The sequence below is a fragment of the Petromyzon marinus genome, chromosome 25 (assembly GCF_048934315.1).
Source record: "Petromyzon marinus isolate PM22_M1 ecotype Great Lakes invasive population chromosome 25, UKy_Petmar_22M1.pri1.0, whole genome shotgun sequence".
Taxonomy (NCBI): Eukaryota; Metazoa; Chordata; class Hyperoartia; order Petromyzontiformes; family Petromyzontidae; genus Petromyzon; species Petromyzon marinus.
The window spans coordinates 8934681-8947952 of record NC_133691.1 but is presented as its reverse complement, the minus strand read 5'-3'; the positions used below and the strand labels follow the sequence as shown (position 1 = coordinate 8947952).

Sequence of the window (13272 nt, the reverse complement as noted above, 5' to 3'; positions counted from 1 at the left end):
GCATGCACACATTCCTTTCACGCACAAAACTGAATTGAGACTGTTCATATTAAAACTTAGTCATGAAATATGGACTTTTAAATCGTTGTTGTTTGTAAAATAGTGATGAGTTCACGTCCATATCGCTTGTGTTTGCTGTGGCAGACACATCCTTGCTTGACAATTGTGGTTGTGTTTATGTCAGCAGAGCGAAATTCTTATCCGTGCCCCTATAATCTGTGACTCCTATTATCCGAGACCCAAATCTTCCTGCAAAAACTCCCGTTTTTTTCTGTGTCCATCTTTCAATGTATAAAAGGCAAACCTGGGAGTAGCGACTCAGAAGGGATAAAATTCACCATAATAGCCACATTAAATTACCAAAGACCACACGGATAAGAGAGCTATACCGCAAAAGGTGGCCATACAATGCATGAAATCACACAAATTACCCATATATCCGGATTCTGAATATCACACGCATGCGAGTCTACAGCTCCACGGAAGCACACATCAGGCAGGCGTGGTGTCACGAGATGCACGGTTTGGCTTCGTCACGAGAGAATGCCAACTCTACGGGAAGTGCGACGCAGTGATCACTCTCCCTTCTCAGACAAACTCCGCGTGGCTGCATGGGGTCAGCCACTCCGCGATCGCATCTTGCTTCCGGCCCCAATGTGTTCAGGCCGAGTAGTTGACTTTTTAATACACATGTATTACTTCTTCTTGGTTCTTTCGGTAAAGTCACGTAGAATGGAAATAAAATCATAAAAATTAAACATAATAAAATAAAATTCTCACGTCGTTTCGGCCACAACACAAGTAGCCTTCCTCAGGTGAAGAAACAGAACTGTCGGGAAGACAGCACTTCAGTGAACACTGCCAAGCTTGGCAGCGTCTTTTAAGCTGGGTGGGAGGAGCAGAGCGCCTTGACGAAGGAGTTTACACATCAACAGGAGAATTTAGCATTGAAGTAGCTGTGTTAATGTGTTGGATTAGCAGGATGTTAAAGTCAGAAATTAGCATGTAACTGGGAGAATAGCATAATGTTAGTGTGAGGAATTAGCATGTAACTATGTCGGAAAAAGTGGCGGTTTCTTTTTTCTTTTCAAGGTTAGCACCACGGAAAGCGACGAGCTTTGTTCAGACGGACGAGTCCATCTATGCTTGGAACGGAGGAGGGGGGGGAGAGAAAGAAACAGCCACGATGCGCTCCTCAGTCCTGTGTTGCGTTACAACTATGCTATAAACTAGACTACTATACATTACAATATTATACCTTCCAATCTAAACTACATTGCATAATATCGTATACACAGCCCAATGTAAGCTCTAACATTATGCATTATATTGATATGCCTTCAACTAAACTTTTTTTCTAAATTACACGACTATACACCGTAATATACACTGCCATAGACAAACCCACCCTTGAATTATACAATGCGTTACTATACACTACCCTATACTTTGACTATAAAATTAGACTTGTAATATTACACTATGTATTATTCCACCAACCCTACTGTATACCACACTGCTGTATATTCACTATACAATTACGATACTATATATTGCCTAATGAATTATGTTAAACATTACACTGTAATACTATTTATTATTATACAACATGCTATAAACCATACCATTGACCGTCGTGTGAAAGGTACTAAGAGGCAGTGCCAGCGAATGGACTGCGGTCTGAAAGTCACTGTAAAATACAATCAAGAACCGAAATGGTTTATAACGTCTTTCCAATGGTTACTAAGCCAGAATCCATCTTCTCGGTTGAAATTGTCTCTGTGTTTGTATATGTGGATGGCCTCATGAACGAATCTCTCATGGTAGCCGGATGGCTTGCAGAGAACCTCCGTCTTGGAGAAGTCAATGTCATGTGAGCCCACTGAATTATAACAGTGATCTGCCACGGCTGAGGTGTTCGTCCTACCGTGTTTCAAGTCTGCTTTATGTTCACGGATGCGGTCCGAGATATGTCGTTTGGTTTCGCCAATGTAGCTGCTACCACAGAGGCAATTTAGTTTGTAGATGCCCGGGTACTGTATATCTGGAACCACATCTTTTTCCGACGGGACCAGATCACGGATTTTATGTACTGTGTTGAATCGGACCTGGATCTTGTGTTTATTCAGGATTTTGGAGATCTTTTTTGTGACCCCCGCAATGTTGGGTAAGGTGATGGTTTTAAATGGCTCCTCAAGAGGATCCTTCTTCATGGTTGGAGTGATGGCTTTGCAGATTGTGTAGTCGGAGTAACCATTAGTCTTGAGAGCTTGGTGCACGTGCTTGAGTTCACTGGCAATGTGTTCCTGGTCGGAGATGCATTGGGCTCTATGGTATAGAGTCTTGATGTGGGAATTCTTCTGGGATGGATGGTGGTGGGAATCCGGTTATAAGTAAGCATCCGTATGGGTAGCTTTCCTGTAGACAGAGTGGCTCATTGAACCATCAGGTCTCCTTTTAATTAGGACATCCAAAAAGGGTAGTTTGCCATCTTTTTCGACTTCCATGGTAAATCTGATGGCTGGGTGTATGTAATTGATGTGGTCGAGGAATTGGTCTAGAGCAGGCCGGCCATGTGACCAGATGACAAAAGTGTCATCCACATACCTCTTCCATAAGGTCGGGCGTAGAGTGGCAGTCTGGATGGCGTTAGTCTCAAATTTTTCCATGAAAACGTTGGCCACAACCGGAGATAGGGGGAAGCCCATTGGGGTGCCCTCAGTTTGTTTGTAGAAAGTTCCATTCCAGGTGAAGTATGTGTTGGTTAAGCAGTGTCTCACCAGGGGGGGTACATCAGTATGCAGTCCTTGATGAACCAAGTCTTCAATGATTGCGATGGTGTCAGGTACAGGAACTTTGGTGAATAAGGAAACCACATCAAAACTGACAAGCAGGTCGTCTGGGGACAGGGAAATACCCTTGATTGTCGATACCAGGTGAGTAGAGTTTAGTACCGCAGAGGTGGTTTTTACAGTAAAAGGCCACAGGATTTCAGACAGAAAATGAGCCAGTTTGTAGGTGGGGGAGTTGATAGTAGAGACGATGGGATGAAGGGTGTATCTTCTTTATGTATCTTTGGAAGGCCATATAATCTTGGTGGCCTGGCCGCAGAAGGTTTCAACGAGAACTGTTTGGTTTGATCAATTAATGCTGTTGAATCAGAAATGATTTTGTTGGTTTTAGTGACGAGGCTGTTGGTGGGGTCTCTTCTTATTTTTGTATAGCTGCCATCATTGAGTAGTTCCTGAATTTTGTTGTTATATTCTATTTTGTCCATGATGACAGTGGCATTGCCCTTGTCGGCTGAGAGGATGACAATGTCATCCCACTTTTTTAATTGAGATAATTCAAAGTGCTCATCTTTGCTGATGTTGCTAGCTGGCATCTTAGCGTTTTTGAGGGTTGCAGCGATTTCAGATCTTGCTACGTCTGCAGCGATGTGACTCAGGCCCTTGAGTGCCACGTCGACATGGGCAATAATATTAACTGGTATGTATCTAGGTGTGACTGCAAAGGTTAGTCCTTCAGCTAAAACGGTTTTCAGACCATCAGAAATAGAACTGTTACTGCGATTAATTACGACTTTGTTAACGTCTAGCTTTTCAGTGTGTGGGTCCGATTTCTTGTTGGAGAGGCGGTTGAATTTGGAAATCAAGTTGTCCTTACATTTGGTCGACATAGTGGCAGCTGAAGAGGCAGTCATATTGTCTACATGTTCCCAATCCGATGTGGACATTGTTGCCGTCAATAAGTGTGATTTGTAGAGTGTCTTGTCTAACTGATTACTTCTTCATATGGCTGACGTTGCTGTAGAGCATCAACTATAACTTTACATTGAGGTGGTTGGGCCACATAAATTGCGTCAGGAGCTGGGGCGGGTGTTGTATCGCTGCTGTGATGCCTCCTTCGTATTTGTAAATTGGGCACTGAGTTGTTTCAGCATTTTACTGAACCAAGCATAATCAAAACAAACGTACTGTATAGCTTCAACGTACGGTATAAAAAGGGAAGTGGTACCAGTGTGTTCCCTACACCGCATGCTATGACCCGAATGACCCGAGATTAATTTCCAGCCATGGCCAAATTGTGTGGTGAGTGATATAAATATCAATACTGGTTCTCGGTCAACTCTACTAACCTGCACTGACCAGAGTCGTGAGGTTTGGTCAAACAAACCTCCAGGACCAGCAAGTCCTGGGATAGACATTCATCCAGTAGTGCGTCACCAATTATAAATTATGACGTAAACGTTTATTACCTGTATTTTGTTAAATAGAGCTAGCATCACGGAATCACAGTGATGTATGCTCTTGCTCTATTCATTAGGTGTGCTAAGGATATATGATGCACATTACATTTTGTTTAGTAGATATAACTTTAGTATATGCCGGTCACAACATCCAAAGTAAAGTCTCAGCATCATGTTGGGTTTCGTCACTTGTAGGGTTTTCCGGTGGATACTTTATCCATATATGGCAGCTTTGGTTTGGGGGGGAAAGGCTGTGATCACTGGGTTGGGGCAGTTATTTCTCGGTCATGTATCATGACAAGGCCACACCCTGCCACACTACGGTTATGCATGTTATTCATAACCAGACATTTTAGGTTCCAGCCAGCCAAAAAGAATGTGACCGGACCACCGTGACCACGAGCGTGATGCGACGCTCGCAAAGTTTGCGAGAGTTTAGTCGTGCGTGTTTGCACGGCGGCACGTAAACACAGGCCGATGTTACGGTGAACGTGAGCGGTATCGTCACCAGAGGCGGCAAGGCCACGTGGCTGCTGAGGCCGTGCTGATGATACGAAGTCACGAGACATACGGGAATGGCCATGTTCCATTCCACTGATGTCACACAAACATCCCTCAAACTGGCTGATTTTATCTTTTTAAATGCATGGTCACCACGACACTGTTTTTTGTATATTTTAAGTTAATTGTTCCAACAGAGCATAGGTACTTGCTCTGAACGAACAGCATGGAAAAAGATATGTCGCGAATTTAGACACGGTTTATCTTCATTGCCTTCTTGCAGATTTGTATAAATGTACGTGGTTGTAGTGACCATATAAGGTGAGCCCGCGTACCGTAAGACAGCTACGAAACAAATCCGTTGAATTTGACAAATGCTCTCTTCTGCGGCTCGAACTCAGTAAAAAAAAAGTACCTGAATGACAAAAGGTAAATTCTAAATAACTATTTTACTACGGTATAATTCTATGACATTTATGCAAGGAACACATGAACAACAACGTTCACCCAACGTCAGAACAGGGAAATGTGAGTCACAGGGTTATTCAGTTAAAGTTCTGAATTTTTACTTTAAACGTAAAGTGCTTTAATTAAAATATTAATTGTAAATTTCCTACATTGTGAACAAGATTGAGTCTCCAAAGGGATATGGAGTTTTAAAAAGTACAAATATATACTATTTTTTTAAAATGACAAAGAATGTAATTTAATATCCATTAAGAAAAGGTTAAATTTGTTTCCATCAATAAATAAGACTTCAATATAAATATTCAACTCTCAATCCTCATATATATAACATATTTGGAGCATATAAAAACATGTCTATCCTGTTATGTAGATTTTATTTCCTGAATGTGAATATGAAGATATATTTTCAGACAGGATGTAAAATAGTAAGAAAAAAAGGCAAGTTGAAACCCGATGCCCTAACTTATAAGAACAATACGCATAGCATTTTTTTTTGTCCACCATTATACTTGGGGGGGAAAAAACATGTGTCATGAGATGTGAAGATTGTGAACGCATTGTCCCCTGGAGTCTTCAAACAAGCTCCAGGCCAGGGCGACGGAGAGACCCCTGCTCCCAATTGACATTGCGGAGTTTTTTGCGACTTGCAGGACAGAACAAGAGGTGTTTCAGGCAATAAATACCCAACTGCCTTGTGTGCATGACCCTTCCAGAAGTATGACCACCAGATGAATGGGACGTTTCGGACGTTAGACAAACCAACTTAACTCTTTGCCATGTATTTTTTAGCAACTGTTAAATAGATCGTACCCTTCAAATGTGGAGTATGTTTCAGCACTGTAGGCTACATAACTCTTTTAGTGCCTCGTCCGCTTGGCCAGACAGACTTCCGGCACATTCACCGTTTTGGCTATCGATGTCAAGTTATTATAGTGTATAAATTATGGAAAATGGTTGTTTATAAAATGATGGATTTTACGTGTTTGTTGCATTTCTTACATGAAAAGAAAATATGTGGATCGCTGTTAAACAATGTAATGTGTTGCTCACATGAGTACAGACCAGAGCCATAAGATGTTTTTTTTGGGTTAGATCGCATAAAATTACGCAATCTAATGCAAAAATAGCTCTGCTATGGATAACATTGGTGGCGAAAGCCTACGTGTTAAACAGACCTGAGTGAGTGATGGAAATTCCATATTCTTATGGCAAGGGGCGAGTCTCTCCATATTACAACCGCTGTTGAATTCCCCCCAAAAGATGGGCTTATTTTATCGACTCAAAAGCAAAGACGATGGGCTGAATCAACCCCTCAACGAGGTGTTGAACTCAACCTTCACCTGGCTCTACTGCTACAGGGCCGGTTACATTCCTGTGCGTCCACGGCACTGAACATTCATTCCTGCTCGTGTCGTGTAGATAATATCATGCATGTATTGTATATACGGCGACTATGTACGGTTGGCTACATACGGTGCGAAAGAAGTCCAACATATACGCATACAATGCACGCTATTTATGTATTTATCTGCGACCGCCATTCAAACAGCGGTGACTCGTGCGCTTCGTCTAGCGGCTCTGCTCTGCACGCGAACATTTCTAGGCGCAGTAAAGCGACGCCCATGCAGCGGAACAGCGTTTACGGTGTCTACGCTCTTTCAGAGACAATTCTCGCCCTCCACCGTCCTCCTCGCGAGTGACCATTCGTCGTTTCGTGAACAGCCCCGCCGCGACTTGTTCGTGACCGCCCACCCTGGCCATGGCCGAGAACTGCGGCGACGCACTAACGTCGCTACCGTCGGCTTCAAACCCAAAACAAAGTTGTGGAGTTGGACTCTTCATACCAATGTGGCGCTTGGCGAGACAACTTCCTCGTGCCCAACATTTTTTACAATCTCCACCTTCCCCCCCCCCGTTACTAACCATTTCACTATCGTAAACTAGAATTTAAATGTGAACACTAACTATATTCGTAAACCGAGCCCTCTCTTAATGCTTTCGTCTAACCCAGTCCCTAACTCTACTACCGAGTCCTTACTTAACACTCAAGCGTCTAAGGTTAAAGTCCAATGACCAACAGTCAAAAACACTACCCTAAAAGTAATTATTTACACTATATGATTCATGACGTTTCAGGCAATGACCCTTCATAGCACATGTTCTTCTTAGCACATGTAAAAATCCTCCTGGTCATTCAAAAGTTTAACTCATGATTTGGCGATGCAGCGTTGGCAGTGGCACACAATCACAATACTGTAGTCACATGTGCTATGAATAAGGGCCATTAACAGAAACGTTGCCAGTTATAGATTTTTTTTAAAAAAAATTGTTGATCCTGGGCGGTTTCCCCACTCTCCCCCCAACTCCGTCCTTGCTACACCCACTGCCGACACCCATATCCTTATCCCCATATAAAGCACTACACTGGCCACATCATAATAAACCCTGCACATCGCAGTTACAAGATAGCTAAACCTGCAATAGTTCCAATCCAAGTACGCACTGGAGTCCCTTCATATCCAGACCCAGGTACCATGGGTTGACTGACTGAAATGACTGGCAGATGTACCACCTGCGATCCTCACTGTGCCTTCTTACTGCGTTTTAGCCGCCCAGGGCTCCGCTCGTTGTTGTGAGCGTCGCTCCTCTACAGTCCACTTTTTTTGGAGGTTGACTGCCTCTAACTGCCCTAGCTTCCTCTACATAGACCGATATTGACACCGTTGGTATCGGTAATCGATAAGTCCGATCAGCTCTGCATCCTCCTATACGACAATCCTGCCTCCTCTTCTCTAGACCGTGCCGCGCCCGCTCAGACAACCCCCGCCTTCCGGCTAAACCGAAGCAAGCTTGGACACGCGGTGGTTGGGCATGCGGGCTACAGCCAACGCAGCCCTTGCCTGCCGGAGCTCACCGACTTGATTTTGTCCAAACTATTTCATGGATCCGTGAGCTCCTCACACAATCCAATCCCATTAAACCCAGGGTGGATCGTAAGGCAGCGTCGCCTGAATGTTTCGAACCGGCGCAGATGTTCCTTCAAAAGGGGGTCGTCGTTCAGTTTCGCGAGCGTCGTGATGGAGCGCCAAGCCAAGTAGCTTCTTCCACACCGCGTCACGCAGCTGACGGGAGGAAAACGCCGCTCGACCGATTCGGAGACATCCGCTGCGAAGCCGGAGCCGGCCATGAGCAACGCTTAAGTGAGCGTAGTGACCGTCGACAGCAGAGCGCGCAAGATGCACACAAAATTACAACACGAGAGAGGGGCTAACAGTGCAGCGCACAAAACATAAACCAAGAAGGCCCGTATCGCCTTTAACATGCTGTTTGGGGCAAGTGCTGCCGGCGCGTAGCACCTATGAAGGCCGGCATGGCACACGACGGGGGGGTGGGATGGTCACCACCACACGCGGCCGCCTTTGTCCCCTCGGTATTAAATGAAGCGCGCACACACACGCACGCGCACATACGCGGCTACTCACGTGTGCTGATCCTTGGGATGCATCTCCCCGACAGTACACGAAGAGTGGAGTAGTCTTTGCCTGTGTGTACGTGCGCGCGCGGGCGAATTGTCTCGGCTCGCGTTTGACAGGATTCTCGTCACACGTGCTCCGTCTTCCGCCACGTGGGGCCGGCCCAGCACGGCGCTCGTTCTGCTCGCCCATTGGTGGAGGCGGAGGAGTGGCCGGGCCGAGCGCGAGCTCCCCCCCCCACCACCGCCGCCGCCGCCGAGTGACGTCACGGAATGTGTGCGTGCCGTTCGCGGTTGTGCGGAGCGGTGCCTCCCCTAGGTCGACTTAGCCTCAAAAAGAGTCGCTGGTGCGGCGTGTAAACATCGTCACGCGGGAGGCAAAGGCGGTCGGGCGTGGTACTGGCCACCCACCCCTTCGTGTGGCGTTCCGGCCTTCGTCGGTGCTCGCTAACAACTTGTTGTTAAGGCTACACGGGGGATCTTTGTATTTGCAGTTCCCCACGGTCATGTCATTTTGTTGAACCAGGCAAGAACTCGAGAGAGATCAGGAGGAGAGAATATTTTACAAGAGCGACTTGGGGCGTTAAGTCTGCCATCAGAGGGGACTATGCTTGCATTGTTGCCATATAATTTGCGATTCGATATTACATCCATAAGAGGGTTTTTTTCGGGTTAAATCGCGTAAGTATATAAATGTGTCGTTAAAACCCGCCACCACCCGACACAGCCAACTAGTAAGGGTTGTCACGTAAACAGAGCGTGCCAATTCGTCACTAGTACAGCACACCGGTGTGTTGGAGAGCCAAGCCACGAAATTTACAATCTGAGTACGACGTTTCGCCAGTAATTATAACGGCGACAGACAGATTTGTGGAAAAGTCTGTTTCGTTCCTTGTATAGAGGCGTAGATGTGGTGACCACGCTTCCACGCTCTTGCGCAAAGTGGGGGGGGGGGGGGTTAATGAATCACGTCCTACTCAGATTACAAATGTTGTGGCTTGGCCCTCCAACACACCGGTGTGCTGCTGTACTAGTGAGGAATTGGCCACGTTCAGTTTACGTGACAACCCTTACTAGTTGGCTGTGTCGGGTGGTGGCGGGTTTTAATTACATATTTATATCAGTTTAACACGTAGGCTTTCGCGACCAATATTATTCATAATAAAGGTTTTTGGGTTAGATCGCGTTTATTTATAAATGTGTCGTAACCCTCCACCACCCGACACGGCCAATCAGCACTTTTTTTGCTGATTGGCCGTGTCGGGTGGTGGAGGGTTACGACACATTTATAAATAAACGCGATCTAACCCAAAAACCTTTATTATGAACATATTTATATATTTACGCGATCTAACCCCAAAAAAAACCTCATCGATGTTAGTCGCGAAAGCATACTGCGTGTTAAATCGACACTACATTTCAGGACATGACGATACGCCCAATATCACTTCCCGTTCACGTTGTACTGGCGGTGTCTCTTGCCCTATTGCGCTTTGCTGTCGTGCTCCTAGTGGACACATACATCAGCAGAGCCGTACGACCTCTTCAACACATCTGTCTCTCCACGTCGTCGTCGTCATCATCATCGTCACGACGCTAGTTCACCCAGGCAAGACTCACTGAGTCTCAAAACTGCTTCAGGAGGCTCTTGCCAAGTTTAGTCGATAGAGAGTGGTAATGGGTAATCCCAGTTGAGTAATTTTCTGATCATCTTTCAACGTTGAGATATTTTGACCAATAACAGTTACATTGCGTGTTATTTTGCTACGCAGCGTAGCGATGTTGAACTTATTTCTGAGGTGCGAATTGAAGGATATTTTCCACGGAAAAGCGGATATAACTTACAAACACAAAGTATATATGTATAGACAAACCTAGGCATAAAGAAACACATAGATACAAAAGCCGTCAGCCACGAAGTGGCGGTGACGTCAGCGCGGTGCTTGTACCAGACTAGGTGCACCTTGAGGATACGTGAAGTGTCAAAGGCTCTCTGGAAGGTCACGGGACATACCCAGGTGCCATTGGTTGACTGACTGAGATGACATACATAGGTACGACACGCGCAAATACACATTCAGTACACAAACGACAATGTTGGTTCGCCAAAATTGGCGTGTAAGCACACCACCTGTATTCGAACACTTTGTACGCAGGACTGGCCGATTGCGCAGATTCCATTTGTGGAACTTTCACCACACTGGTGCTGCATGACAGTGATTTCACTAAAACACGCGGTGGTGACTAATAGATTTAACAACACACAAAGGTGCACAGCATTGCATGTGTAGTGACACAGCGGTGAACAGTGAGCGTACACGCCGTCGACCGTATACACGGTGTGTGTGCCGGCAGGGCGGAGGAACTGGGGTTGTGTCTAGGCCAGGCTGTATGGCAACGTGGTCGAGAAGGGAAGCCGGAGTTGGTGTAATGCAGGGGTCGGGAACCTTTTTGACTAAGAGAGCCATGAAAGCAAAAAATTTGGAAATTTATTTCAGTGAGAGCCATATAATATATTTTAAAAGTGAATTCAACTAAATGTCAGTATAATAAGCCTCTGAATTTATTCTTTTAAATAATGTTGTTATAACACTCACCATTAATGCGACTTCTGGTGCTGCATGGATTTGCTGATGTCTTTGTAGTCGGGTTGGTACTTGGTGAGGTTAAGCTTCATGCAAGCGTTGAGGCTTTCATCCGTTAAACGTGATCGTAGGTTGGACTTGATGTTTTTAAGATGTGAGAATGACTGCTCACATGCATACGTAGATCCAAACATGGTCAATACAGCAATACTCACACGCTGCAGTGTGTGGTATGTGACAGGAAGCGCGTTCCAAGTTTTGAGAATCAGCTGGTCTTCGGGTTGGAGTTTTTTCATTTCTGTCCACATGTGCTTGCTCGCCAACTCCGCTTTCTGTCGTGTGATTCTTTCCAAATCTTCATTCAGTGACTTGAACTTATTCACCCACATGTCTGAGGCCTTCAGGTCAGCCACTTCTGCTTCAAAATCTCTGACGGAGACACCAGGGATGTAATTCAGGTCGGCTGTGTTCAGTGAACACTCGTTTGGATGGGTGATGAACTTAAAAAGACGAGTGTGCTCACGAAATTCTCCAAAGCGTGCTTTGAAGGACTGTAGGAGACTGGATGTGCAGCCAGCTAGCTGGTGGAGATCAAGGTTTTGAATGGGCTCACTTGCTGTGCATGCATCTTTAAATTGGCTCAGTTTTTCAAAATGTAGTAAACGACCTGTTTCAAGATCCTTGATGAAAAGCTCCAGCTTGTTTTCAAAAGCAAATACAGCTTGTTGAAGGGATAACACTGTATTTCCAATGCCTTGCATTTTCACGTTGAGCTGGTTCAGATGTTCAGTCAGATCTACGAGATAGTAAAACTTGAGGAGCCACTCGGTGTCGGCTAGCTCAGGATGCCCGACGCCTTTCATTTCAAGGAAAGTCCGGATTTCGTTCAGGCAAGCCGCAAAACGGCTAAGCACCTTCCCTCTTGACAACCAACGCACATTGCTGTGCAAAAGCAGACCAGGATAGTTATTTACAACTTCATCCAGCAGTGTTTTAAACTGGCGATCATTTAAGGCTCGGGCAACAATAAAGTTGATCACACGAATGACCAGCGACATCACTTCGCCAAACTGCCTGTCACACATCTGAGCACAAAGTGCCTCCTGGTGTATAATGCAATGGAAACTTAGGATGGGTCTATTTTCATGTTCACGGAGAAGCGCCACAAATCCTTTGTTTTTCCCCACCATACACGGAGCACCATCAGTACACACTGAGAGAAGTTTATCCATAGGTAGACTTTTTTCTTGAGCAAACTCCATGAAAGACTTGAATAAATCCTCACCTCTTGTGGACCCTTTTAATGGCAGAACAGCAAGACTTTCTTCGCGCAGTGTGTCACCAACAGCATATCTTGCAATCACGCTGAACTGCGACAAATGGCTCACGTCTGTTGACTCATCCAAAGCCAGAGAAAAGAACGGCGCTGCATTTATGTCCTTCACTTGCGTTTCCTCCACTTTGTTTGCCATCACGATGGTACGATCATGAACAGTTCTTGCCGGCAGAGGCATGTCTTGTATCCGTTTGATTATCTTGTCTTTGTTCGGAAGATCATCAAAAAGTTCATTGGCTACATCCAGCATGAACGTTTTAGCATACTCGCCATCTGTGAATGGTTTTCCGTTCCTCACTATTGCTAAAGAACCAGCAAAGCTAGCCGAATTATAGTCACCTTGCCGGGTCCATACGCGGAGTTGCTGCTGGCTAGCTTGCACCCTGCTCAGAAGCTCTTGGCACGCTTTCTTTCTGCTGTCTCCCGCAGGGTATTTTGATGCAAAGGTAGCGTGGCGCGTGTCGAAGTGCCGCTTTACATTCGACCGTTTCAACGATGTAATTTTGTCATTGCAAATTAGACACACCGCAGAACCCGCTCTCTCCACAAAGGCGAATTCTTCGGTCCATTCGTCCTGAAATGTACGATACTCGTCGTCTTTTTTTCTTTTCGCCATCTTCTTCGTCGAAGGGTTAGCTTTGAGCTAATGACCGAGCAGACG

At 45.4% G+C, this 13272-nt stretch overlaps 1 protein-coding gene across 4 annotated transcripts in view; it reads right to left on the bottom strand.

The window, feature by feature from the left end:
* Window positions 1-13272, bottom strand: part of PNP (purine nucleoside phosphorylase) — a 44746-nt gene that overhangs the window by 10720 nt on the left and 20754 nt on the right. Inside the window, exon 1 of one of the 4 annotated variants that reach the window (XM_032960303.2) lies at window positions 8701-8884. The exons of the other annotated variants lie outside the window; for them this stretch is intronic. Coding sequence (XP_032816194.1) covers window positions 8701-8723 — 23 coding nt within the window. The 5' untranslated portion in view covers window positions 8724-8884. Of the gene's footprint in view, window positions 1-8700; window positions 8885-13272 lie in introns of those variants that run through there. 4 annotated transcript variants of the gene reach the window in all.